Source organism: Leguminivora glycinivorella, chromosome 16, assembly GCF_023078275.1.
Source record: "Leguminivora glycinivorella isolate SPB_JAAS2020 chromosome 16, LegGlyc_1.1, whole genome shotgun sequence".
Classification (NCBI taxonomy): domain Eukaryota; kingdom Metazoa; phylum Arthropoda; class Insecta; order Lepidoptera; family Tortricidae; genus Leguminivora; species Leguminivora glycinivorella.
Window position 1 is genome coordinate 706,458 of NC_062986.1, and position 24,354 is coordinate 730,811.

The following is a 24,354-nucleotide window of genomic DNA, read 5'->3' on the forward strand; positions in this document are numbered from 1 at the left end:
AGATGAGGTCCAGGGTCTCATGATGGAGTCAGGAGGAGGCCAACAGAACTGCTATTCTCCTCATCATAACCCCATCATGTTCGGGCTCATTAGATTTGGGCTGACGAGCACCATCGAACTAGACGAGGTCCAAGTTCTCATGATGGAGTCAGGAGGTGGTCAACAGAACTGCTATTCTCCTCATCATAACCACATCATGTTTGGGCTCATTAGATTTGGGCCGACGAGCACCATCGATCTAGACGAAGTCGTAAGGTCTCATGATGGAGTCAGGAGGTGGTCAACAGAACTGCTATTCTCCTCATCATAACCCCATCATGTTTGGGCTCATTAGATTTGGGCCGACGAGCACCATCGAACTAGATGAGGTCCAAGGTCTCATGATGGAGTCAGGAGGTGGTCAACAGAACTGCTATTCTCCTCATCATAACCCCATCATGTTTGGGCTCATTAGATTTGGGCTGACGAGCACCATCGATCTAGACGAAGTCCAAGGTCTCATGATGGAGTCAGGAGGTGGTCAACAGAACTGCTATTCTCCTCATTATAACCCCATCATGTTTGGGCTCATTAGATTTGGGCCGACGAGCACCATCGAACTAGATGAGGTCCAAGGTCTCATGATGGAGTCAGGAGGTGGTCAACAGAACTGCTATTCTATTCATAAGACTGCTTGCACTTACATTGACATTATACTTTACATAATGCTATTAAACCTAATGAAGCGTTGTTTTATTACCTAAATCTCAAAACCCTCTAAATAAAATATGTATAGTAAGGAAGGAGCAAAAATTTAACCGCAGGCTTTCCAAACCGACGATGTTTGATCAGCTACTTTTAGAACGAACATGTACATAATTTGATTTTCACCCTTTCAAATGTTTCTAAGACGCAATGTTTTGCACAGGTCACGTCATGCACAGTTAAACTGTGGAATGAATTATTGCCAGCGGTATTTCCGGACCGATGCGACCTTCAAACCTTCAAGAAAAGAACGTACATCCATCTTAAAGGCCGGCAACGCACCAACACTTCTGGTGCTTCGGGTGTCCATAGCCGGCAGTGATCGCTTACCATCAGGCAACTTGTCTGCTCGTTTGCCTCCTATCCCATAAAAAAAACGTTTAATAATTTTTAAGAAAAAAAAACCGCCGCCTTTTGGGTTCTGATGAAAGCTACTTGCGAATGTTGGATTATGTACAAATACATACATACAATCACGCCTGTATCCCATAAAGGGGTAGGCAGAACATATGTAGAAATGTGTAGGTATTTTTTAAAACTGCTTTTAATGCTTTAATTATTAAATTTTTTAAATCGGTCCAGTAACGACGGAGATATCGAGGAACAAACAAAAAAAAAACAGACGAATTGAGAACCGTCCTTCCTTGAGAGATTTGAGGCGATGGTTAAAAAGTGACACAACATCATGAGCAGTTCCACTGCACCAAATGTCACTATTCTGGACGTAAGTGCATGCTGTTCTTATAAAAATATGAAAGTCACTATAACTGTGCCGTTTAGATTTAGGGAGTTCCGGTCTGACCATCATCAACAGTTCCACTGCACCAAATGTCATTGTTCCGTACGTAAATGCATGCTATTCATATAAAAACACAAAAATCGCTATATGTATGCCTTTCAGACTTGAGGAGTTCCCTGGATTTCTCCAGGATCCCATCATCAGAACTGGGTTCTGATAAAAATAGGACCAATCAGTATGCATATACATTCAATAAAAAAACAGAAATCACTATTAAACTATTCTCTAATTTCAAGTTCCTAACTAAAATTTTCCTAATAAAAAAAAACAAATTGATCCCGATACAAACTTTCACCCCCTTTTTCCCTCTACTAGGGGTGTAAATTTTCATAATCGATTCTTATCTCTTCGAAATTTTGTTAATGCAATCTATACAAATTTCGACTTTCTAGCTTTCGTAGTTTCGGCTCAGCGGTGTTGGTTGTTGAATCAATCAATTAGAAACCTGTATTTATATATGTATATGTAGACTACTATACTTTTACTACATTCATACACCTTATTTACTACTACCATACCATGAACAGGAAATTCCCCGTATAAAATTGAAAATTATGTTATTACCAATTTAATTCAAAACTATCAAGATTATTTGTGTCGGCGTTGAAACGCGCGTTGAGTTGCAGGTGCTCGCGTACCGAGCGCCAACGCCATCTATCGATGGCCGTTTCGTGAAATTGATGAGCGCTCTAAGGAATAAGGAGTCTTAAATTGTATCTATTTTAAAATCGGCCGCAATTCGCTATGCAAATATTGTCAGTAATCAGTTTTTTCATATGAAAGGGCGGTGTTTATAAAAGTTAGAAATTTACTGCCGTGGCCAGTGTTATGATTTCTCGATGGATTTTAGTCGATTAACAAGAAGACCTTTTTAATTAGAATAGGCAGCTTGCCACCTAGTCAAATCAGCTCAATTTGACTGAATGTTTTTTTTTTAAGAGTTGTCAAAACGAATTTGAATGACTTGCTAATTATTATATGAAATCTAATTGAGTGACGTCACGGTCAACTCAGTTACTTTATATACTCGTATTTCTACCTGACTTATTAAATAGAAATTCGATTTAAAAATAACTGTCCATGTTTTTCTAAATAATTATTTGATCCGCTATTTCGTGCATGATATAATAGTACATTGTGTAACAAGGGGAGGAAGTTGAATATTACTAACGAGTGCCGGAGCGATTTAAAGACTCGAGTTCGTAATATTCATACTCCCCGAGTTACACACAATGTTTTTCATCACACTCGCAATGTAAAAAATATGTAAATAGATGTAAAAAAGGTAAGTACGGTACAAGAAATTTCATTATCCCCTTGGGAGAACTATAACTCACGCTCCGCCTGCGTGCAATAGCACATTTAAAGTGCGGGTGTGATGAAAAATATTTTATTGTAAGAGCAGTCAAGTTCCCTATAGTTGTGTATTTGATTGGAATGGTTGTTTATGATGGTATGTTGTGTGCGCAGGGCTCGGCGGAGAACGGCGCCAGCAACGGCGTGGCCACCTCCGTCATCTCACACACCAGCCGCGCGCCCGCACGGCACACCAACGGTACGCACACGCACGCTATACTTCTATAACGGCTCAACCGTACATATAGGCGAAGAGTTACTGTCAAAGTAAAATGTGTAATTACAGTGCCATCTCTCGAAACAGGCTTAAAACTTTTGAACCTCAGTTTTGACAATTTGGCCCATATTCTTAGCTTGATATGTCTTAAAATGTCAAATATTAATATTAGCGCCATCTCAGTACCTTTTCCCGAGCGTACGAAGTTATATAGGTCTTTGGTTCAACGTAACCTCAATACGGAAAAGAGGTGTACGCGGTAAAATTGAGAATTCATAAGTAAATGTAGCGAAATTATTAACTAGTTTTTATGTTCAAAGTTACTAGGTAATGCATGCGGTTTAGTGTATAATCATTGTAATACTAACATTTAAAAAACAAAATGTAGCTCCAAAGTTTACCTACAGGTTCAACGGGGATTATACATAGAAAAATGATTTCTCGAGGGAGTTATGAAATTTCGTAAACCAAACTTTTTTATATTTTTTACTGCATGTGTGATAACAAACATCGTGTGTAACTCGGGACGTACGAAATGAATGTCGCAAATTAAGTCTTTAACGGCTCAGCCACGACATCGGGCTAAGCGCGACAGCGGTGAGCGGTGGCCATACATTGGAGCGAGACACAGCGATGGGACTTTTCATTCGCACGTATGGCTGCCGCTAACCGCTGTCGCGCTTAGACCAATGTCGTGGCTGGTCCGTAAGTCATAACGGTGAAATATAGTTTAGTTTGCAAGAATGAAGTTACGTCCCATGCTGCACAATTGAGTATCGTTATAGATATATTGTGACGTCTGTAGTGAGTGTGGTGGCGGCATGTTGCAGGTGTCCCGGAGGGCGGGTCCCGCAGTAGCTCCGGCAAGGACTCCGACGTGGAGATGTCGCCCGAGCCCGACCCCGCCACCCCGCCCGCGCCCGCCACCCCGCCCGCGCCCGCCAACGGCACGCACGGTGCGTATGCTACACCTCCACTGTGTACACTGGCCTCATTCACTGCCTAGCGAGTACTATACTGTGCCGTGACCGATGGCACTGCTCCCACCGACAGCGAATAAACTACGACCTATCGGCTATAACAAACGAACAAAACATAGTCGCTCCCGTAAATAAAAGAAAGAGCGATTTGTAACGGCTACGAACTAAAAATTCGCCCGCGCTATCATCGTGTCTCTTTTCTTTACACGCGAGCGACTATCTTTTGTTCATTTTTATAGCCAATAGCTCATAAAAAAATGTATCAAATATTTGTCATATTGACAAACAAATATTAGGTGTGGGTACATCAACAAAGTGAACATAAGTTAATATGTCGCATCAAAAGACAAGACTTTGTAATATCTGTATGTATGTATGAAATGAGATCGAACAGGACCGATCGGTCCTAAGACAACGAAATTAGGGGTAATATGATATAGAGGATTTCTAAATTTATTATATCTATAAACAGTACACTACACATAAAAGTTGAAGTATTATTTTATACTAGTAATATTAATTACAATGATTTTATTATAAACGATGTATTACTAATGTGTACATTATTATTTGTATGTAATTCCGCATTTGATTTCCAATTATGAATTATTTGCACACCACTTCATTCATACATATAATTTTGTTAGAATCATACAATAACATTCGTCATTATTTATTTTATTATTTGCTAGTTGCTTTGTGTTTTGCCTGGACGTTACAAGTGGATATCAAATATATAACTAACTACATTTATATATGGTTAAGGCCGACATATAAATATGTATGCCATAATATAGTTTTACCTATATGTATCATCTTTTAGTTTATTTATTTTAAACAGAAATATCACACTGAATATGCAGTATGCTACGAAATTAATTGGATATAAAAGTCCGACAACTGTGTCGTTTGGAATGAAAGTCCATATGTAAAGAGTACATAATAGTAGACGAGGCTTTCAAACATAAATACTGCCTCGAATTGAAACAGCTAAAGTAGACAGCGCCGTATAGCGCCATCTACGTTTGCTGTCAGATTCTTAAATACCTTTCAAAGTCAGCCTAAGCTAACTTTACCGACATTGACGTAACAAAGTGTGAACCTGCCTCAAACGTCATATTTTCACAGAAATTGGTCGTTTATGACACTTCCACACTTTGCTACAGATGTAGTGCGAAAAGGGTTACCTTCGTATTTTTCCGGAAACGTTCGTATTGTCATGCTAGTCAGTCAATGTCAGTACATCTTATACTGAGACTGACTGAAATAGCATGACACGTTCGTAAGTTTCCGTAACAAAAGGCAAATGTTCACATTACATCTGTACCGGTGTGCAGAGTTAGTTTAGTCCTCGACTACTTGGTTGATAGTATCGTAGCATGGTTTAGTTGGGCGTAGTGCGCACCGCATTAGAGCATCTCACCGCACCTCGTCGCATGCTTATTTACTTGCGCCACTGGATCATCGCTTGCTTGCTATCCTGCGTCCAAGGTATCGGTACATAATGTTCACTTCTTAAAATATTCAATCAAGTTTCTTTGAATAACCAAATTTTATTTTTTACTTCATAACATAGAGGAATAAGTAAGGGAAGAATGGTAACGCCATATACATCAGTAAATGCCAGTTATTTATGTAAAGAAAATATATTTCTTTAATCTATTGCTCAGTGCTGAACGCCGGTGAGCAGTGACAGGTTGCATACAGAATAGCATAGATGGCGCTATTCATAACAGCGTTCTGCGCAGTCGTTAAAATAGAACGGTTGCTAGGTGATAGAATATAACTCGTTATGTCACGTATGTCATGGAAATGCAAATTGTACAACAATAAATAAGATAATAAATAATATAAAAAGGAATTGTAAGAAATAGACTTAAAATGTCGTTTCTCTAATTTCAGGTGAGAAAGTACCTATGTGTTTTAGTTTAAAGTGTAATTATTGCTTATTGTGTGATACTTAAAATAAAATCTCTAATTTCAGAGCAACGTCATTGTTTATTTCAAGTTCTAGTAAAATAGACACTTAACGGTCTTATATTTATATTAGCGACAATCACGCGTCAAATAGCGTGAATTATCAGTATCACTACTCGATACTAGGTGTCGACAGTGTCTCGTCTGCCAAAAATGTAATATTAGAACAATTTACAACTTATATTACAAGCAGAAGGAATTGAAAACAGAATACTGATTAATACTGTTGTAATATTAAGCTAATTTAGCTAAAAATTGGTGAGCATTAGTCTCTTCGTTCGTCGCGACATCTATTGACAAGTACCAGTACTGATAATTTACGCTAGTTGACGCGTGATTGTCGCTAGATGTCACTATAACTATGTCTATACAAATAACTCGCATTTACTGATGTATGGAGTTACAAGTCATCCCTTACTTATTCCTCTATGCTTCATAATTTCATTATATATTTTATTCCTTGAAATGAAATGAAATGAAATGAAGTATTTATTTGAAATGATCAAATGTACACTGATATGTCCGTCTGCCTTTTTTATCTTCCGATGCTTAAAGTTAAAAAAATATCGAGAATATTTAGTGAAAAGAATGCTTAGTACCGAATACCTATCGCGGAGCTTCCTCCTATCCCTACAGCACGAGAATTTGCCACGTCAATGTGACAACTTGAGTGACTATTGTCAATTTGTCGCATTACGTGAGGTCTAAGAAAGATGCCAGCCGTCGCGCCTGAAGACAACCCGTGGCTTGTGTTGAACTAGTAATCCTTTACAACATTATCCGTGGTTTTAATGGTAACTGGTGGATTCACAAGGTAGGGCTTTGAATCTGGTACTTGTGTCGCTATACCTGTTAATCCTCGTCCTCGAGTGTCCGACGGAGTTTGTCGTTCCGAAACCGTAAATTATTTTATTTAAAACTGGTTAGTTAGGTAAGAACAAGGAAAGGAAATTGTAATACCTGGAACACGGTATAATATTGGTTACTTTTGATTTATAGAGACGCTGGGTTTAGCATGTTAATACGTGAAAAGAATTGCAATCGATATTTAAACTAAAGAATGTATTGTGACTCGATAGAACATTTTTGTTGAATCCGGTAACTGCAAGCGGAATCCTTTTCGTTCTCGGGAAAATCAGCCTAAAACTGGAAAGATGTAACGGTTTTTTTTAGCGTTCGCTTAAGGTGCAACGAAAATAATGGGGATGTTTTATGGTGGCTCAACATGCTCGGCAAACTGTGGGCAACAGTGAACACAGTATGCCAAATTTTTCGAACACAAACATGGCATCCCGCTTGGCGAACGTGGACGAAAAAAGTGTTCGTGTTTCGAGATAGCAACGCACATCTTATATCTTTAAACGAGCAATTCTTGTATATTTATTTATTTTTATATACCGATGATCTCGGAAACCGCTCTAACGATTTCGCTGAAATTTGTTATGTGGGGGTTTTCGGGGGTGAAAAACCGATCTAGCTTAGCCTTAGATCCCGGAAAACACGAATTTTCGAGTTTTCATGCGTTTTTCTTTCGCGTTAATAAACGAAAAATATGGTCGTTAATTTCGCCGACCGCGCATCGGCAGCTCGTAGCTCAGTCGTAATAGTCGGTCTGAGGTTCGCAAGCACCTCGCAGGTTTTCGAATCCCGGCTAGAAATGTTTTTTTTTTTTTTGGATTTATACGAGTTTTTTTTATATCTAAAGACTTGATATAATAAAATAGAACCAGCGAAGCTCGGTCGCCCAGATATTTATTATTTATTAGCAATCTGTGACTGTCGTGCAACCTCCAGTACCATTAAGCACGGTTTAGCTATGTGAGACGTTGAGCGGGTTGGCGGGTTGTGTCGGGCTCGCGCTCGGGCTCGGGTGACGGGTTGTGGTTGTAGATGCGGCGCCGGTGAAGGGCATGCCCGGCGTCACGGCCAGCGTGCACCAGCTCATGCCGGACTTCCACAAGGGTTGGTATACCACAAGACCGGTGACCGACGTACTCATGTTATCAGCTCCAATTTTAATCGCGATCGAAATTTGGTGCGACTGATCGACGTGTTTTTGTGACTAAATGGGCCATTTTTTTTTTCAAAGTTGTCCACCCCACTTTTTTTGTAACATGGGTATTTTTCACGCGATTCATATACTCAAATTCGCGAGGTCTTTCGATTCTGATAGGAGAAAATAAATGTCCCATGATTTCCATACATTTCTCAAACCTTCCATTCGTTACCGCCATACAAAATATATGAAAAAACGGTAACGAAATGGAAAAAACCTTGGGATACTTTTTTTCTCCTATTATAGGATTAAACCACATAAAAGTTTCGAAATCCAAAAAAGTGGGGTAGACAACTTTGAAAAAGTGGCCCACATATCGAAATACTGAGTGAATTTATGACTGAACATGAAGTCTTCTGATTACCGAATGTTGGGAGATGTCGTGAATATTTTGATTAAAACATCCGTGGATATTGCCGCGATAAAACGTGTCCAACAGTCGCATAGACTCAAAAGAATTTGACGCGTTCTTTAACAACAATGATCTGATTATATGAATACGTTCGTCACGGTTCCTCAGTTCGGTGTGTCGGTGGGCTCGCTTCAATCTCACCATTCCAAGGCCCTTCCTTGACTTACGCCATCCGAAGGCCAATGGACCTATTGTGCTTCCAATTTTATCACCTATCTATGTGGATAAAGAATCCGTCACGTTTTGTGTGTGGCAAGTATGTCAGCGTGAGAGTGACAGATGTCATATCCACGTGGATAAGTGATAAAATGGGAAGCATAATACGTCGGCTGGGATTCTCGCGTCAAAACAACATTTGAACATTTTTTGAACAAGTCCGCTGGCATCAGATCTATTCGACCCGATGCAGGTATAGTTTGATTGCGTTGTTAATTAATTGCCGTGTTAACGTGGCCCATGAGTATTTAACTTGTAACATTCTCTCACTGTTATCTGACGATTCCTAAAACGTATTGCAATAAAGTCCTGGTGCAGAATTAGTAGTGATTTTTTTGAACAACTGTAAGTCAGGGAAAAGGGACCTTCCAAATCACATAAAGATACCTTTTCCTTCCTGTATGTAATACCTTTAATATTTAATTTAATTTATATCTATTTAAACTAATAATCAATTATTTTTGTGTTATTTTACGATACTAACAAATTTTTGCCAGCGAGAAACATATTGAAAGTACTTCTTATTTAATTTCATTTTGTATGAGATCAATATTTATTTACCTCAACTTTGCCTGTAGGATAGTTTAATCACCTCTTTTTTCGATTTATGATTAATATTTACCATTTTTAGTATATTTAGACTAATAAATCTATGTTATATATAAGTCTAATTCCTTATTTTTACTTTCTAACTTAATCCTTCTTTATCTATCCAAATATCCCTATTCTTCAATATCACTACTTTACCTCCATCGATAAACTGTAAGTATTCTTAGCTTGCGAACAGTAAGTACTTAGTTAAGTTTTATTAAACCGTTTTCAACTTATTTGCTTTAAGTTTGTTCCTGTAGTAAGTTGTAAGTTGAGGATTGTTTTTGCACGATTCTGTATGGGGAACTATTTGAGTAAAATGATTGTTCAAAAGAATCCGATTTTCCTGTGCCCATGTAACATGAAGTTAATATATATACCGTACAGATGTAGTGCATAATAGTTTTTCGTATTTTCTCGGAAACGTTCGTATTTGTCATGCTATTTCAGTCGACGTCAGTACCTCTTAAACTGATACTGCTGAAATAGCATGACATGTTCGTGCGATTCCGTGAAAATGCGATGGAATTTGCACTACATCTGTAATAATTCATCTATCTAACAGTTTTGACACTACAAAAAATATTAGTTGGCGCCAATTTGGTGCCAAAAAAACCTTCTTCAATTTTTATTATGTAATTGTACCCTAGACTTTCTTAAATTTTTATTACGTAATTCTGAATTGTCGCTAAGAGCAAAATTGTATTGTCTTAACCAATTGCACAAGTGAGTGACATTATATATCCGACTAATGATGTAGTAAATAATTATGCAAAAAAGTTGGACTGATGAATTATTACCGGTATTGATGAAGTTACTCGTCGTCCAAACTAACAGCGAGCATGCGACAAGGTACGTCTGCATGCTGCGCTTCATATCTATCTACGTATTCAGATATACATATAGTAGCGTATGTATGTACTATGTACTCCCCACAGTATCATCATATTATTGGTCTCGGGGCTCGCATGGGTGTGACCACCCTCCTATCCACTGGTTTTCTATACATAAATAACATCTAATGTCTCAAAAATCCTACTTTGTCAGTGACAGCAGTTTTGGAGTGGACGTTTCTAACCTGGGTTTTATAAATGAAAATTACAAATCAGTTCAAGTTACTGATATGATTGAACTTGCTAATCCATTACAATTTTAACCAGGAACCATAATACCGATTACTGGGTATAATGTTCCTAAATGAACCTCAACCTTGCACTTTTTGTGGTTAATGTTGAACTTTTCATCTTTGAATAGTCCTTTAGAGACTATGTGTGTTGTCCAGTCTTGTGAAGTAAAAGCAATGTGACCATATTATGTAAATATTTATGGACAAAACATACCTTAGAGCCAAGAGAATCCATTCGGATCAAATTTGAATTTTACCAACACACTTCAGTGGTCTTTAGACGCTCAAGTATTTAGGATCACAAAACGCTTACATTAACTCACTCTTTAAAACAGTTGACCTTCTAAAGACATTTTTTAATCTGCATTAATTCACGAACTCATTTTGTCTCAATATTTTGAGAACACACTTTTTTTTACAAAAATCGGAGAAAGACACAGTTTTAACGACTAATTTGTAATTTTATCTGTATTCTAAATACTGAAATGTTAATCCGTCAAACTTGAATTGACCAAATGTTTTATTTGATCCGCGTGTCATACGTCGAAATGAATGCTCTCTGACGAACTGTCGCCATTTTGAAAATGTGATGCGTCGTCACGGCACGGCCGCAACTACATAATTCTGATTTCTTTTCCATTGGCAACTTTACTAATCATTTGACATGTAAAAGTGACCACTAATTTTCGAGTTTTGCAATATAAACTGCGTCTTTCTCATCATCAGTCTCCAAAGCTTGTGGACGTGGTAGTAACATAAAGTCCCGCGCAGACGCAGAGGGGTGCGGCAACCGCGCGTCCGTGGAGCGCATGCTCGCCTTCGGCCGCGAGCTGTACGCCGCCAGCCAGAAGCTGAGCCAGGACAACTACCACAAGGCCATGCTGGAGGTACGTACAACCATAAATTAAATATAACAAGATCATACCATCCCATACATTAAAATGCGACCGCCTAAGACCGCGCTTACACTCCACCACACATAGATGGCGATGGCGCCAAAATAAAATGTCTTGTAGCTTTCGATTATACTTGTAGATGGCGTTAAGTGTCACTTTTGACATAGATTTACTGCTCGGAATTGACACTTAATGCCAATCTACAAATAATCGGTGGCAACAAGGCATTTTTTTGTGGCGCCATCCTTGTGTGGTGGAGTGTAAGCGCGGTCTTAGGCGGTCGCATTTTAATGTATGGGATGGTATGATCTTGTTATATTTAATCTAGAGATGGGCCGAATATTCGGTAAATATTCGGTATTCAGCATATTCGGCAAGTTTTTCAATGTTCGTATTCGGCCGAATAATTCGGTTGCTTTGCCGAATATTTACCGAATAAACAAAGTAAAAAAATAATGAAGAAGAAAAGATTTTAGTAATAGCTTTCTAAGGAACTACTAAAAATAGATAATTGCCTATGCGTCAAAATACAAATACAATGTTGAAAAAACCGTAGTTCAAGAGTTGAGAAGAGTTTAGAGTTGTTTTAACTAAGTTTTAGTTATATCCACTAAATCGTAATAACATATGTAGTTCTAGTAACATATGTAACCATTATCAGTCATTTAATAGTTGTAATCTTAACATCCGCTTTTTTAAAAATGGCGTAACCGAATATTCGGCCGAATGTTCGGTTCGGTAAGAGCTGAACCGAAAGTTCGGCAGAATATTCGTATTCGGCAAAATCCATGTTCGGCTCATCTCTAATTTAATCTATGGTACAACACGAGACAAATATTTCCATTAATGGGCTATACTATCCTTTCTCGTATTCGCTTAGCGCAGTTCTGACTACATCGTCGTAAGAATAGACACGAGTGAGCTAGACTTTGAATTCTTTGTACCTAGTTACCTTCTGCTTGAAAGATACTTCAAGGATCAATATATGTAAGAAGTAAGTTTGTCATAGGGCGAGGCACGTCGCGAGGCAATGTGCTAGCGCCGCGAGTCGTTTAGCCAAGGCCATTCCAGGTCATAGGCAGGTCTGCATGGCCCGTTTGCCGCGCGAGGCAATTGCCTGGCGACGTAATTTCCTCGCGCGATGACTCTGTGGCTTTGTACATTTGAAAACCGTCATAATTTTAAAATCGAATCTTTTAATTGTGACAAATTCTCCAATATTGATGATATTTATCGAATAGGTATATAATAAAAATATAAAAAATAGTTTCTTGTGCAGTAGAGCAGTAAATTGTTAATGTGATAATTTTTCCGATTTTCAACGTAATGTAATATATTTTTTGTTTGGTTTCAGGATGCGTTCAGTTTACTGGCGTATAGTAATCCCTGGGACAGCCCCGTGGGCTGGCAGCTGCAGCCCGTCCGGCGCGAGGCGGTGTGCGAGGCGCTCAACTCCGCCATATTAGGTAAAGTAATGAAAATGAAATATTTATTTTTCAAGTAGGCATATTACAATGCGCATATGAACGTCAAATAAAGCTACGTAGTAGCGTCATGTCAGTCCTTCATCGCCCACCGCTGGCCAATATAAACATAGACTTCTTCTTGTACGACACTTGTCTCGAACGTGAATAGAATAGAATCATTTATTGCATATCACATTACAAACATGGATGGAGTGGAACATAGAGGTATACATGTGACACCCTGTAAGAGCACAGCAATATAGAGGGCTACAAGTAGGTAATTACTTAGATTAAATTTTGACATTATTTTACACATTTCGTTATATTAACGTGAGTTAGTTTCATTCAATTTTTTCGTATTTAGTATCCGTGCAATATAATGAAAGCATTTATTTCGGACAACGGGAACGGAATAAGCTGAGGTAGTTATTTAACAATCATGTATAATTGTATATATTATAGAAAAAGTTACATAGCAACAGGGTCGCATTTGGATCAGAGTCACTAATTCGGTTCGACTCGAATCCGGCTCGTTTTGATGGTTTTAATTTCTCGACTTCATTAGCCGGGTTCACACAGAACGGGGCGCGCTGCGAGGCGATGTGCTCACGTGGCAAACGTCTAACGGCCCACCCATGACATTGGTCTAAGCGCGTCAGCGGTGAGCGGCAGCCATACGTGCGAATGAAAAGTCCCATCGCTGTGTCTCGCTCCAATGTATAGCCGCCGCTCACCGCTGTCGCGTTTAGACCAATGTCGTGGCTGAGTCGTAAGACGTGCCGCAGCCGTCTCGGTCGAGTCACATCATACCTTCCTTCTTGTGTTATCTGGGCATTTGCCACGGCTCATGGGAGCCTGGGGTTCGCTTTGACAACTAATCCCAAGATGTGGCGTAGGCACTAGTTTTTACGAAAGCGATTGCCATTTGACCTTCCAATCCGAAGGGTAAATTAGACCTCATTAGAATTCGGTTTTCTCACGATGTTTTCCTTCACCGAAAAGCGACTGGCAAATATCAAATGACATTTCGCACATACATTCCGAAAAACTTATCGGTGCGAGCCGGGGTTCGAATCCGCGACTTCGTCGCATGCTCTCACCGCTAGGCCACCAGCGCTTCTTCTGTGGAGGTCAAAATATGTGTTTCAGAATCAATGGGCATGCAGTGGACGTCGCCGGTGGAGGCGTGCGTGTCGCACTCGCGCGCGCTGCTGCGCCGCATGTCGCGCGCCGGGCTCGGCGCCTGCGCCTTCGCGGATCTACCCGCGCTGCTGCGCCGCTGACTGGTGCGCTACGAGAGCGCGCCACACCCGCCAGGTTAGTCAACCTACTCATTCTACTGCATGCAGTGGACGTCGCCGGTGGAGGCGTGCGTGTCGCACTCGCGCGCGCTGCTGCGCCGCATGTCGCGCGCCGGGCTCGGCGCCTGCGCCTTCGCGGATCTACCCGCGCTGCTGCGCCGCTGACTGGTGCGCTACGAGAGCGCGCCACACCCGCCAGGTTAGTCAACCTACTCATTCTACTGCATGCAGTGGACGTCGCCGGTGGAGGCGTGCGTGTCGCACTCGCGCGCGCTGCTGCGCCGCATGTCGCGCGCCGGGCTCGGCGCCTGCGCCTTCGCGGATCTACCCGCGCTGCTGCGCCGCTGACTGGTGCGCTACGAGAGCGCGCCACACCCGCCAGGTTAGTCAACCTACTCATTCTACTGCATGCAGTGGACGTCGCCGGTGGAGGCGTGCGTGTCGTACTCGCGCGCGCTGCTGCGCCGCATGTCGCGCGCCGGGCTCGGCGCCTGCGCCTTCGCGGATCTACCCGCGCTGCTGCGCCGCTGACTGGTGCGCTACGAGAGCGCGCCACACCCGCCAGGTTAGTCAACCTACTCATTCTACTGCATGCAGTGGACGTCGCCGGTGGAGGCGTGCGTGTCGCACTCGCGCGCGCTGCTGCGCCGCATGTCGCGCGCCGGGCTCGGCGCCTGCGCCTTCGCGGATCTACCCGCGCTGCTGCGCCGCTGACTGGTGCGCTACGAGAGCGCGCCACACCCGCCAGGTTAGTCAACCTACTCATTCTACTGCATGCAGTGGACGTCGCCGGTGGAGGCGTGCGTGTCGCACTCGCGCGCGCTGCTGCGCCGCATGTCGCGCGCCGGGCTCGGCGCCTGCGCCTTCGCGGATCTACCCGCGCTGCTGCGCCGCTGACTGGTGCGCTACGAGAGCGCGCCACACCCGCCAGGTTAGTCAACCTACTCATTCTACTGCATGCAGTGGACGTCGCCGGTGGAGGCGTGCGTGTCGCACTCGCGCGCGCTGCTGCGCCGCATGTCGCGCGCCGGGCTCGGCGCCTGCGCCTTCGCGGATCTACCCGCGCTGCTGCGCCGCTGACTGGTGCGCTACGAGAGCGCGCCACACCCGCCAGGTTAGTCAACCTACTCATTCTACTGCATGCAGTGGACGTCGCCGGTGGAGGCGTGCGTGTCGCACTCGCGCGCGCTGCTGCGCCGCATGTCGCGCGCCGGGCTCGGCGCCTGCGCCTTCGCGGATCTACCCGCGCTGCTGCGCCGCTGACTGGTGCGCTACGAGAGCGCGCCACACCCGCCAGGTTAGTCAACCTACTCATTCTACTGCATGCAGTGGACGTCGCCGGTGGAGGCGTGCGTGTCGCACTCGCGCGCGCTGCTGCGCCGCATGTCGCGCGCCGGGCTCGGCGCCTGCGCCTTCGCGGATCTACCCGCGCTGCTGCGCCGCTGACTGGTGCGCTACGAGAGCGCGCCACACCCGCCAGGTTAGTCAACCTACTCATTCTACTGCATGCAGTGGACGTCGCCGGTGGAGGCGTGCGTGTCGCACTCGCGCGCGCTGCTGCGCCGCATGTCGCGCGCCGGGCTCGGCGCCTGCGCCTTCGCGGATCTACCCGCGCTGCTGCGCCGCTGACTGGTGCGCTACGAGAGCGCGCCACACCCGCCAGGTTAGTCAACCTACTCATTCTACTGCATGCAGTGGACGTCGCCGGTGGAGGCGTGCGTGTCGCACTCGCGCGCGCTGCTGCGCCGCATGTCGCGCGCCGGGCTCGGCGCCTGCGCCTTCGCGGATCTACCCGCGCTGCTGCGCCGCTGACTGGTGCGCTACGAGAGCGCGCCACACCCGCCAGGTTAGTCAACCTACTCATTCTACTGCATGCAGTGGACGTCGCCGGTGGAGGCGTGCGTGTCGCACTCGCGCGCGCTGCTGCGCCGCATGTCGCGCGCCGGGCTCGGCGCCTGCGCCTTCGCGGATCTACCCGCGCTGCTGCGCCGCTGACTGGTGCGCTACGAGAGCGCGCCACACCCGCCAGGTTAGTCAACCTACTCATTCTACTGCATGCAGTGGACGTCGCCGGTGGAGGCGTGCGTGTCGCACTCGCGCGCGCTGCTGCGCCGCATGTCGCGCGCCGGGCTCGGCGCCTGCGCCTTCGCGGATCTACCCGCGCTGCTGCGCCGCTGACTGGTGCGCTACGAGAGCGCGCCACACCCGCCAGGTTAGTCAACCTACTCATTCTACTGCATGCAGTGGACGTCGCCGGTGGAGGCGTGCGTGTCGCACTCGCGCGCGCTGCTGCGCCGCATGTCGCGCGCCGGGCTCGGCGCCTGCGCCTTCGCGGATCTACCCGCGCTGCTGCGCCGCTGACTGGTGCGCTACGAGAGCGCGCCACACCCGCCAGGTTAGTCAACCTACTCATTCTACTGCATGCAGTGGACGTCGCCGGTGGAGGCGTGCGTGTCGCACTCGCGCGCGCTGCTGCGCCGCATGTCGCGCGCCGGGCTCGGCGCCTGCGCCTTCGCGGATCTACCCGCGCTGCTGCGCCGCTGACTGGTGCGCTACGAGAGCGCGCCACACCCGCCAGGTTAGTCAACCTACTCATTCTACTGCATGCAGTGGACGTCGCCGGTGGAGGCGTGCGTGTCGCACTCGCGCGCGCTGCTGCGCCGCATGTCGCGCGCCGGGCTCGGCGCCTGCGCCTTCGCGGATCTACCCGCGCTGCTGCGCCGCTGACTGGTGCGCTACGAGAGCGCGCCACACCCGCCAGGTTAGTCAACCTACTCATTCTACTGCATGCAGTGGACGTCGCCGGTGGAGGCGTGCGTGTCGCACTCGCGCGCGCTGCTGCGCCGCATGTCGCGCGCCGGGCTCGGCGCCTGCGCCTTCGCGGATCTACCCGCGCTGCTGCGCCGCTGACTGGTGCGCTACGAGAGCGCGCCACACCCGCCAGGTTAGTCAACCTACTCATTCTACTGCATGCAGTGGACGTCGCCGGTGGAGGCGTGCGTGTCGCACTCGCGCGCGCTGCTGCGCCGCATGTCGCGCGCCGGGCTCGGCGCCTGCGCCTTCGCGGATCTACCCGCGCTGCTGCGCCGCTGACTGGTGCGCTACGAGAGCGCGCCACACCCGCCAGGTTAGTCAACCTACTCATTCTACTGCATGCAGTGGACGTCGCCGGTGGAGGCGTGCGTGTCGCACTCGCGCGCGCTGCTGCGCCGCATGTCGCGCGCCGGGCTCGGCGCCTGCGCCTTCGCGGATCTACCCGCGCTGCTGCGCCGCTGACTGGTGCGCTACGAGAGCGCGCCACACCCGCCAGGTTAGTCAACCTACTCATTCTACTGCATGCAGTGGACGTCGCCGGTGGAGGCGTGCGTGTCGCACTCGCGCGCGCTGCTGCGCCGCATGTCGCGCGCCGGGCTCGGCGCCTGCGCCTTCGCGGATCTACCCGCGCTGCTGCGCCGCTGACTGGTGCGCTACGAGAGCGCGCCACACCCGCCAGGTTAGTCAACCTACTCATTCTACTGCATGCAGTGGACGTCGCCGGTGGAGGCGTGCGTGTCGCACTCGCGCGCGCTGCTGCGCCGCATGTCGCGCGCCGGGCTCGGCGCCTGCGCCTTCGCGGATCTACCCGCGCTGCTGCGCCGCTGACTGGTGCGCTACGAGAGCGCGCCACACCCGCCAGGTTAGTCAACCTACTCATTCTACTGCATGCAGTGGACGTCGCCGGTGGAGGCGTGCGTGTCGCACTCGCGCGCGCTGCTGCGCCGCATGTCGCGCGCCGGGCTCGGCGCCTGCGCCTTCGCGGATCTACCCGCGCTGCTGCGCCGCTGACTGGTGCGCTACGAGAGCGCGCCACACCCGCCAGGTTAGTCAACCTACTCATTCTACTGCATGCAGTGGACGTCGCCGGTGGAGGCGTGCGTGTCGCACTCGCGCGCGCTGCTGCGCCGCATGTCGCGCGCCGGGCTCGGCGCCTGCGCCTTCGCGGATCTACCCGCGCTGCTGCGCCGCTGACTGGTGCGCTACGAGAGCGCGCCACACCCGCCAGGTTAGTCAACCTACTCATTCTACTGCATGCAGTGGACGTCGCCGGTGGAGGCGTGCGTGTCGCACTCGCGCGCGCTGCTGCGCCGCATGTCGCGCGCCGGGCTCGGCGCCTGCGCCTTCGCGGATCTACCCGCGCTGCTGCGCCGCTGACTGGTGCGCTACGAGAGCGCGCCACACCCGCCAGGTTAGTCAACCTACTCATTCTACTGCATGCAGTGGACGTCGCCGGTGGAGGCGTGCGTGTCGCACTCGCGCGCGCTGCTGCGCCGCATGTCGCGCGCCGGGCTCGGCGCCTGCGCCTTCGCGGATCTACCCGCGCTGCTGCGCCGCTGACTGGTGCGCTACGAGAGCGCGCCACACCCGCCAGGTTAGTCAACCTACTCATTCTACTGCATGCAGTGGACGTCGCCGGTGGAGGCGTGCGTGTCGCACTCGCGCGCGCTGCTGCGCCGCATGTCGCGCGCCGGGCTCGGCGCCTGCGCCTTCGCGGATCTACCCGCGCTGCTGCGCCGCTGACTGGTGCGCTACGAGAGCGCGCCACACCCGCCAGGTTAGTCAACCTACTCATTCTACTGCATGCAGTGGACGTCGCCGGTGGAGGCGTGCGTGTCGCACTCGCGCGCGCGCTGCTGCGCCGCATGTCGCGCGCCGGGCTCGGCGCCTGCGCCTTCGCGGATCTACCCGCGCTGCTGCGCCGCTGACTGGTGCGCTACGAGAGCGCGCCACACCCGCCAGGTTAGTCAACCTACTCATTCTACTGCATGCAGTGGACGTCGCCGGTGGAGGCGTGCGTGTCGCACTCGCGCGCGCTGCTGCGCCGCATGTCGCGCGCCGGGCTCGGCGCCTGCGCCTTCGCGGATCTACCCGCGCTGCTGCGCCGCTGACTGGTGCGCTACGAGAGCGCGCCACACCCGCCAGGTTAGTCAACCTACTCATTCTACTGCATGCAGTGGACGTCGCCGGTGGAGGCGTGCGTGTCGCACTCGCGCGCGCTGCTGCGCCGCATGTCGCGCGCCGGGCTCGGCGCCTGCGCCTTCGCGGATCTACCCGCGCTGCTGCGCCGCTGACTGGTGCGCTACGAGAGCGCGCCACACCCGCCAGGTTAGTCAACCTACTCATTCTACTGCATGCAGTGGACGTCGCCGGTGGAGGCGTGCGTGTCGCACTCGCGCGCGCTGCTGCGCCGCATGTCGCGCGCCGGGCTCGGCGCCTGCGCCTTCGCGGATCTACCCGCGCTGCTGCGCCGCTGACTGGTGCGCTACGAGAGCGCGCCACACCCGCCAGGTTAGTCAACCTACTCATTCTACTGCATGCAGTGGACGTCGCCGGTGGAGGCGTGCGTGTCGCACTCGCGCGCGCTGCTGCGCCGCATGTCGCGCGCCGGGCTCGGCGCCTGCGCCTTCGCGGATCTACCCGCGCTGCTGCGCCGCTGACTGGTGCGCTACGAGAGCGCGCCACACCCGCCAGGTTAGTCAACCTACTCATTCTACTGCATGCAGTGGACGTCGCCGGTGGAGGCGTGCGTGTCGCACTCGCGCGCGCTGCTGCGCCGCATGTCGCGCGCCGGGCTCGGCGCCTGCGCCTTCGCGGATCTACCCGCGCTGCTGCGCCGCTGACTGGTGCGCTACGAGAGCGCGCCACACCCGCCAGGTTAGTCAACCTACTCATTCTACTGCATGCAGTGGACGTCGCCGGTGGAGGCGTGCGTGTCGCACTCGCGCGCGCTGCTGCGCCGCATGTCGCGCGCCGGGCTCGGCGCCTGCGCCTTCGCGGATCTACCCGCGCTGCTGCGCCGCTGACTGGTGCGCTACGAGAGCGCGCCACACCCGCCAGGTTAGTCAACCTACTCATTCTACTGCATGCAGTGGACGTCGCCGGTGGAGGCGTGCGTGTCGCACTCGCGCGCGCTGCTGCGCCGCATGTCGCGCGCCGGGCTCGGCGCCTGCGCCTTCGCGGATCTACCCGCGCTGCTGCGCCGCTGACTGGTGCGCTACGAGAGCGCGCCACACCCGCCAGGTTAGTCAACCTACTCATTCTACTGCATGCAGTGGACGTCGCCGGTGGAGGCGTGCGTGTCGTACTCGCGCGCGCTGCTGCGCCGCATGTCGCGCGCCGGGCTCGGCGCCTGCGCCTTCGCGGATCTACCCGCGCTGCTGCGCCGCTGACTGGTGCGCTACGAGAGCGCGCCACACCCGCCAGGTTAGTCAACCTACTCATTCTACTGCATGCAGTGGACGTCGCCGGTGGAGGCGTGCGTGTCGCACTCGCGCGCGCTGCTGCGCCGCATGTCGCGCGCCGGGCTCGGCGCCTGCGCCTTCGCGGATCTACCCGCGCTGCTGCGCCGCTGACTGGTGCGCTACGAGAGCGCGCCACACCCGCCAGGTTAGTCAACCTACTCATTCTACTGCATGCAGTGGACGTCGCCGGTGGAGGCGTGCGTGTCGCACTCGCGCGCGCTGCTGCGCCGCATGTCGCGCGCCGGGCTCGGCGCCTGCGCCTTCGCGGATCTACCCGCGCTGCTGCGCCGCTGACTGGTGCGCTACGAGAGCGCGCCACACCCGCCAGGTTAGTCAACCTACTCATTCTACTGCATGCAGTGGACGTCGCCGGTGGAGGCGTGCGTGTCGCACTCGCGCGCGCTGCTGCGCCGCATGTCGCGCGCCGGGCTCGGCGCCTGCGCCTTCGCGGATCTACCCGCGCTGCTGCGCCGCTGACTGGTGCGCTACGAGAGCGCGCCACACCCGCCAGGTTAGTCAACCTACTCATTCTACTGCATGCAGTGGACGTCGCCGGTGGAGGCGTGCGTGTCGCACTCGCGCGCGCTGCTGCGCCGCATGTCGCGCGCCGGGCTCGGCGCCTGCGCCTTCGCGGATCTACCCGCGCTGCTGCGCCGCTGACTGGTGCGCTACGAGAGCGCGCCACACCCGCCAGGTTAGTCAACCTACTCATTCTACTGCATGCAGTGGACGTCGCCGGTGGAGGCGTGCGTGTCGCACTCGCGCGCGCTGCTGCGCCGCATGTCGCGCGCCGGGCTCGGCGCCTGCGCCTTCGCGGATCTACCCGCGCTGCTGCGCCGCTGACTGGTGCGCTACGAGAGCGCGCCACACCCGCCAGGTTAGTCAACCTACTCATTCTACTGCATGCAGTGGACGTCGCCGGTGGAGGCGTGCGTGTCGCACTCGCGCGCGCTGCTGCGCCGCATGTCGCGCGCCGGGCTCGGCGCCTGCGCCTTCGCGGATCTACCCGCGCTGCTGCGCCGCTGACTGGTGCGCTACGAGAGCGCGCCACACCCGCCAGGTTAGTCAACCTACTCATTCTACTGCATGCAGTGGACGTCGCCGGTGGAGGCGTGCGTGTCGCACTCGCGCGCGCTGCTGCGCCGCATGTCGCGCGCCGGGCTCGGCGCCTGCGCCTTCGCGGATCTACCCGCGCTGCTGCGCCGCTGACTGGTGCGCTACGAGAGCGCGCCACACCCGCCAGGTTAGTAACCTAACCTGACCTACTCATTCTACTGCACGATACTAAATTCCATTTGGAGAAACTCAAAAGTCCAGTGTGTCAGTTAACAGTCACAGTTCTGTCATTAAAATTATACAAACTTCACTTAGGGCCAGGTGCATCGACCACATTTAGGTAAAGTACATTGTGCAACAAGGGGAGAAAGTTGAATATTACTAACGAGAGTAAGTTTAATAGCGACGGCTTGCCGGAGCGATTTACCTTACTCTCATTAGTAATATTCATACTCCCCGAGTTACACACAATGTTTTTCATCACACTCGCAATGTAAAAAATATGTAAACAGATGTAAAAAAGTTAAGTACGGTACAAGAAATTTCATTATTCCCTTGGGAGAACGATTTTTCTATAACTCACGCTCTGCCTGCGTGCAATAGCACATTTATAGTGCGGGTGTGATGAAAAAGACATTTATTCATGACGCTCACAAACACGTCCGTACATGTACACACAAGAAAAGAACAAAAAAACAGAGAACAGAACATTAAGTGCGCATCACGAAATGGACTCGACTCAACATGATGCTAACTGGAAGTCGGCGCTGGTCTTCTGTAGAGCCCATTCGGTGATACCAGACACATTTGACAGACACATCATCGTCACGCAGCAGACGTCTATAGAACTTCCCATACAATAAAATTTAACGAGCGCTTTAACGGTGACAACGGCTTGATGCAACCGTCCTTTATACAGTTAACAACATAATTCATAAATGTAATCGTATGTCAAACTAAATAGACTAATTAATTAAAATAATAGAACACCAATCTCCTCGATCGGCGCATAGTCCGATCGCGAGTTCGCTGACATCTAGCGACAAGCGGCGGAACTATTAGAAAGATGCTACTCTAGACTAGATTTCACTATTGGCCGGCGAGATAAAATCGTTTTACTTCGAGTATAATTTAATTAAAATGAGTCTGTTTATATTGCAGGTCCGGGGCGTCGCCTCCGCGCCCGCGCCCGCGCCCTCGCGCCGCGCCGGTAGAGCGAGCACTCGCGACTGCTCCAGTGCTTAATGATCTATACAAGCATACTCGACACGGCACCGCGACCAACAATCTATCACACATCCGGCCTGCCCAACTTCACAATCGCTATTGCTTCGTCAAACACTCTGGTATTAGTCTGTAACTAGCCATATTAACAGTTGCGACGGAACGTGAGCAAAAGACCTTTTGTCTACTAGCCTGGCTACGTACGTAGCCAACAGCCTGGGTAATGGCACAAACACTCACGAAACGCTCGTAGATATCTATCTCTATCGCTCTTGCGTATTGGCGCGACATCGACGGAGCCGGACTACCTTTCGCGGCGTTTCGTTTGCGTTTCGCTTCGCAGAAATGCCGTTCGGCTACGGCACCTGATATCTGTAGACGAGTTGCGAAGCGAACACGCTACGACGCGTATTGCGACTATCTCTATCACTCTTGTATATTATTGGTGCGACAGAGAAGTCGAGTTTCGTTGGCCACGTAGCGCTTGCGATTGTGACTTTAGGCCGGCTGAACCTCTAGAATAACTTTTATTCGAAAACATATCGGGACGTACTTTTTTTGGTGAGCTTCATGTATGGGATTATAAAAAGCGCACCGAGCGGGGCGTTTTGGAAACAAATTATCATATAATATGAAGCTTACTAAAATAAACAGTGAACTGTTAACTGTATACGATACATTTTCAAATAAAAACTAGAAGGGGTTGAATTTTTGGTCGCTAAGAGTAAGCTTAACTGTAAATGCCAAATGCTCAATAACTACTTATTGTGTTCAAATTATTAAACACTGGATCATTCGGATATAACGCCGACTTTACCTACGATTGCATAATAAAGTAAAAGCTATACAACTATTATACACCTGTTCCGGGTTCCCATTTGTGTCAAAAGGGAATAAAACCTCAAAAGAACGTTAAATAAACCAATAAGGTTATGAATACAAAAAAAAACATACATTTAAAACTATATGGTATGGAAAAGTTCTGTAGTTTGGTAAAAGAAAGAATGTTTTGAATTGACAATAAAATATGGCCCATTATTATTAAGAAATACAAAGCTATGCTATGTATCTTATTGCTCATTACAATATACTTTCAAAAGAGAAAGAACATCTAAAAATAGAAAAGAAATGCAAATCAGTAAATTAGAAAGTTCTGTAAAGTTAATTTCAAGGTATTGTAACACTCAAAATATTGACAAAAGATGTCTGCATACTAGACAGCGGAGTCGCCGCCGGCGGACTTGTCGCGGTTGTTAGCTCATTGAGCATACAGTTGTCGTCGTGTGCGTGCGTGATGATCACTGCTCGTTTGCATGCACAGGCAGCGGAATGATGCGCGTGTATTACGCTATAGGCTCCTATTGCGTCCATATCCGTACCTGAGAGGCATAACACTGTAATTGCCATTTTAGAAATTTTACAGGAGAGCCAATTCTGTGTCAAAACCGATGTTGCAAGGTTAAAAAGGGAATTAGCGAAGGTTTAGTGTCAATTTTTTGATACTTATGAACAGTATATCATATTTAGAGCCATATTCCCTCCGCCGGGGGGGGGGGCTGTCGGCTGTCTGATCTCCTTACTGCCTATATCTGGACATGCCTCTATTGTCAAGGTTATCAAATATTTGAACACCTCGACCGCTCCAATATATCTGCTATT

General features: G+C 49.2%; 2 protein-coding genes and 1 long non-coding RNA gene across 5 annotated transcripts in view; all 3 read left to right on the plus strand.

Moving 5' to 3' along the window:
• The window catches only part of LOC125234464 (ran-binding protein 10), a 113,449-nt gene extending 99,200 nt beyond the window's left edge, over positions 1-14,249 (plus strand). For 2 of the 3 annotated variants that reach the window (XM_048140722.1, XM_048140723.1), the window contains 6 exons: positions 3,014-3,098; positions 3,947-4,072; positions 7,964-8,035; positions 11,246-11,361; positions 12,725-12,836; positions 13,986-14,249. In XM_048140722.1, the coding sequence (XP_047996679.1) occupies positions 3,014-3,098; positions 3,947-4,072; positions 7,964-8,035; positions 11,246-11,361; positions 12,725-12,836; positions 13,986-14,119 (645 nt within the window). In that variant the 3' untranslated portion in view covers positions 14,120-14,249. The remainder of the gene's footprint in view (positions 1-3,013; positions 3,099-3,946; positions 4,073-7,963; positions 8,036-11,245; positions 11,362-12,724; positions 12,837-13,985) is intronic. The other variant, XM_048140724.1, reaches the window with a different exon arrangement.
• On the plus strand, positions 5,720-6,143 carry LOC125234470. The gene is made up of 2 exons (XR_007178003.1): positions 5,720-5,998; positions 6,081-6,143. It is a non-coding gene; the product is annotated as an uncharacterized LOC125234470 (long non-coding RNA).
• A 4,322-nt stretch (positions 14,250-18,571) lies between the features above and the next one.
• LOC125234874 lies at positions 18,572-23,366 on the plus strand. The gene is made up of 3 exons (XM_048141295.1): positions 18,572-18,684; positions 18,761-21,658; positions 22,633-23,366. The coding sequence occupies exons 1-3, from the start codon at positions 18,572-18,574 to the stop codon at positions 22,829-22,831; spliced, it is 3,210 nt and encodes a 1,069-aa protein (XP_047997252.1). The 3' UTR covers positions 22,832-23,366.
• Positions 23,367-24,354: the final 988 nt, after the last annotated feature.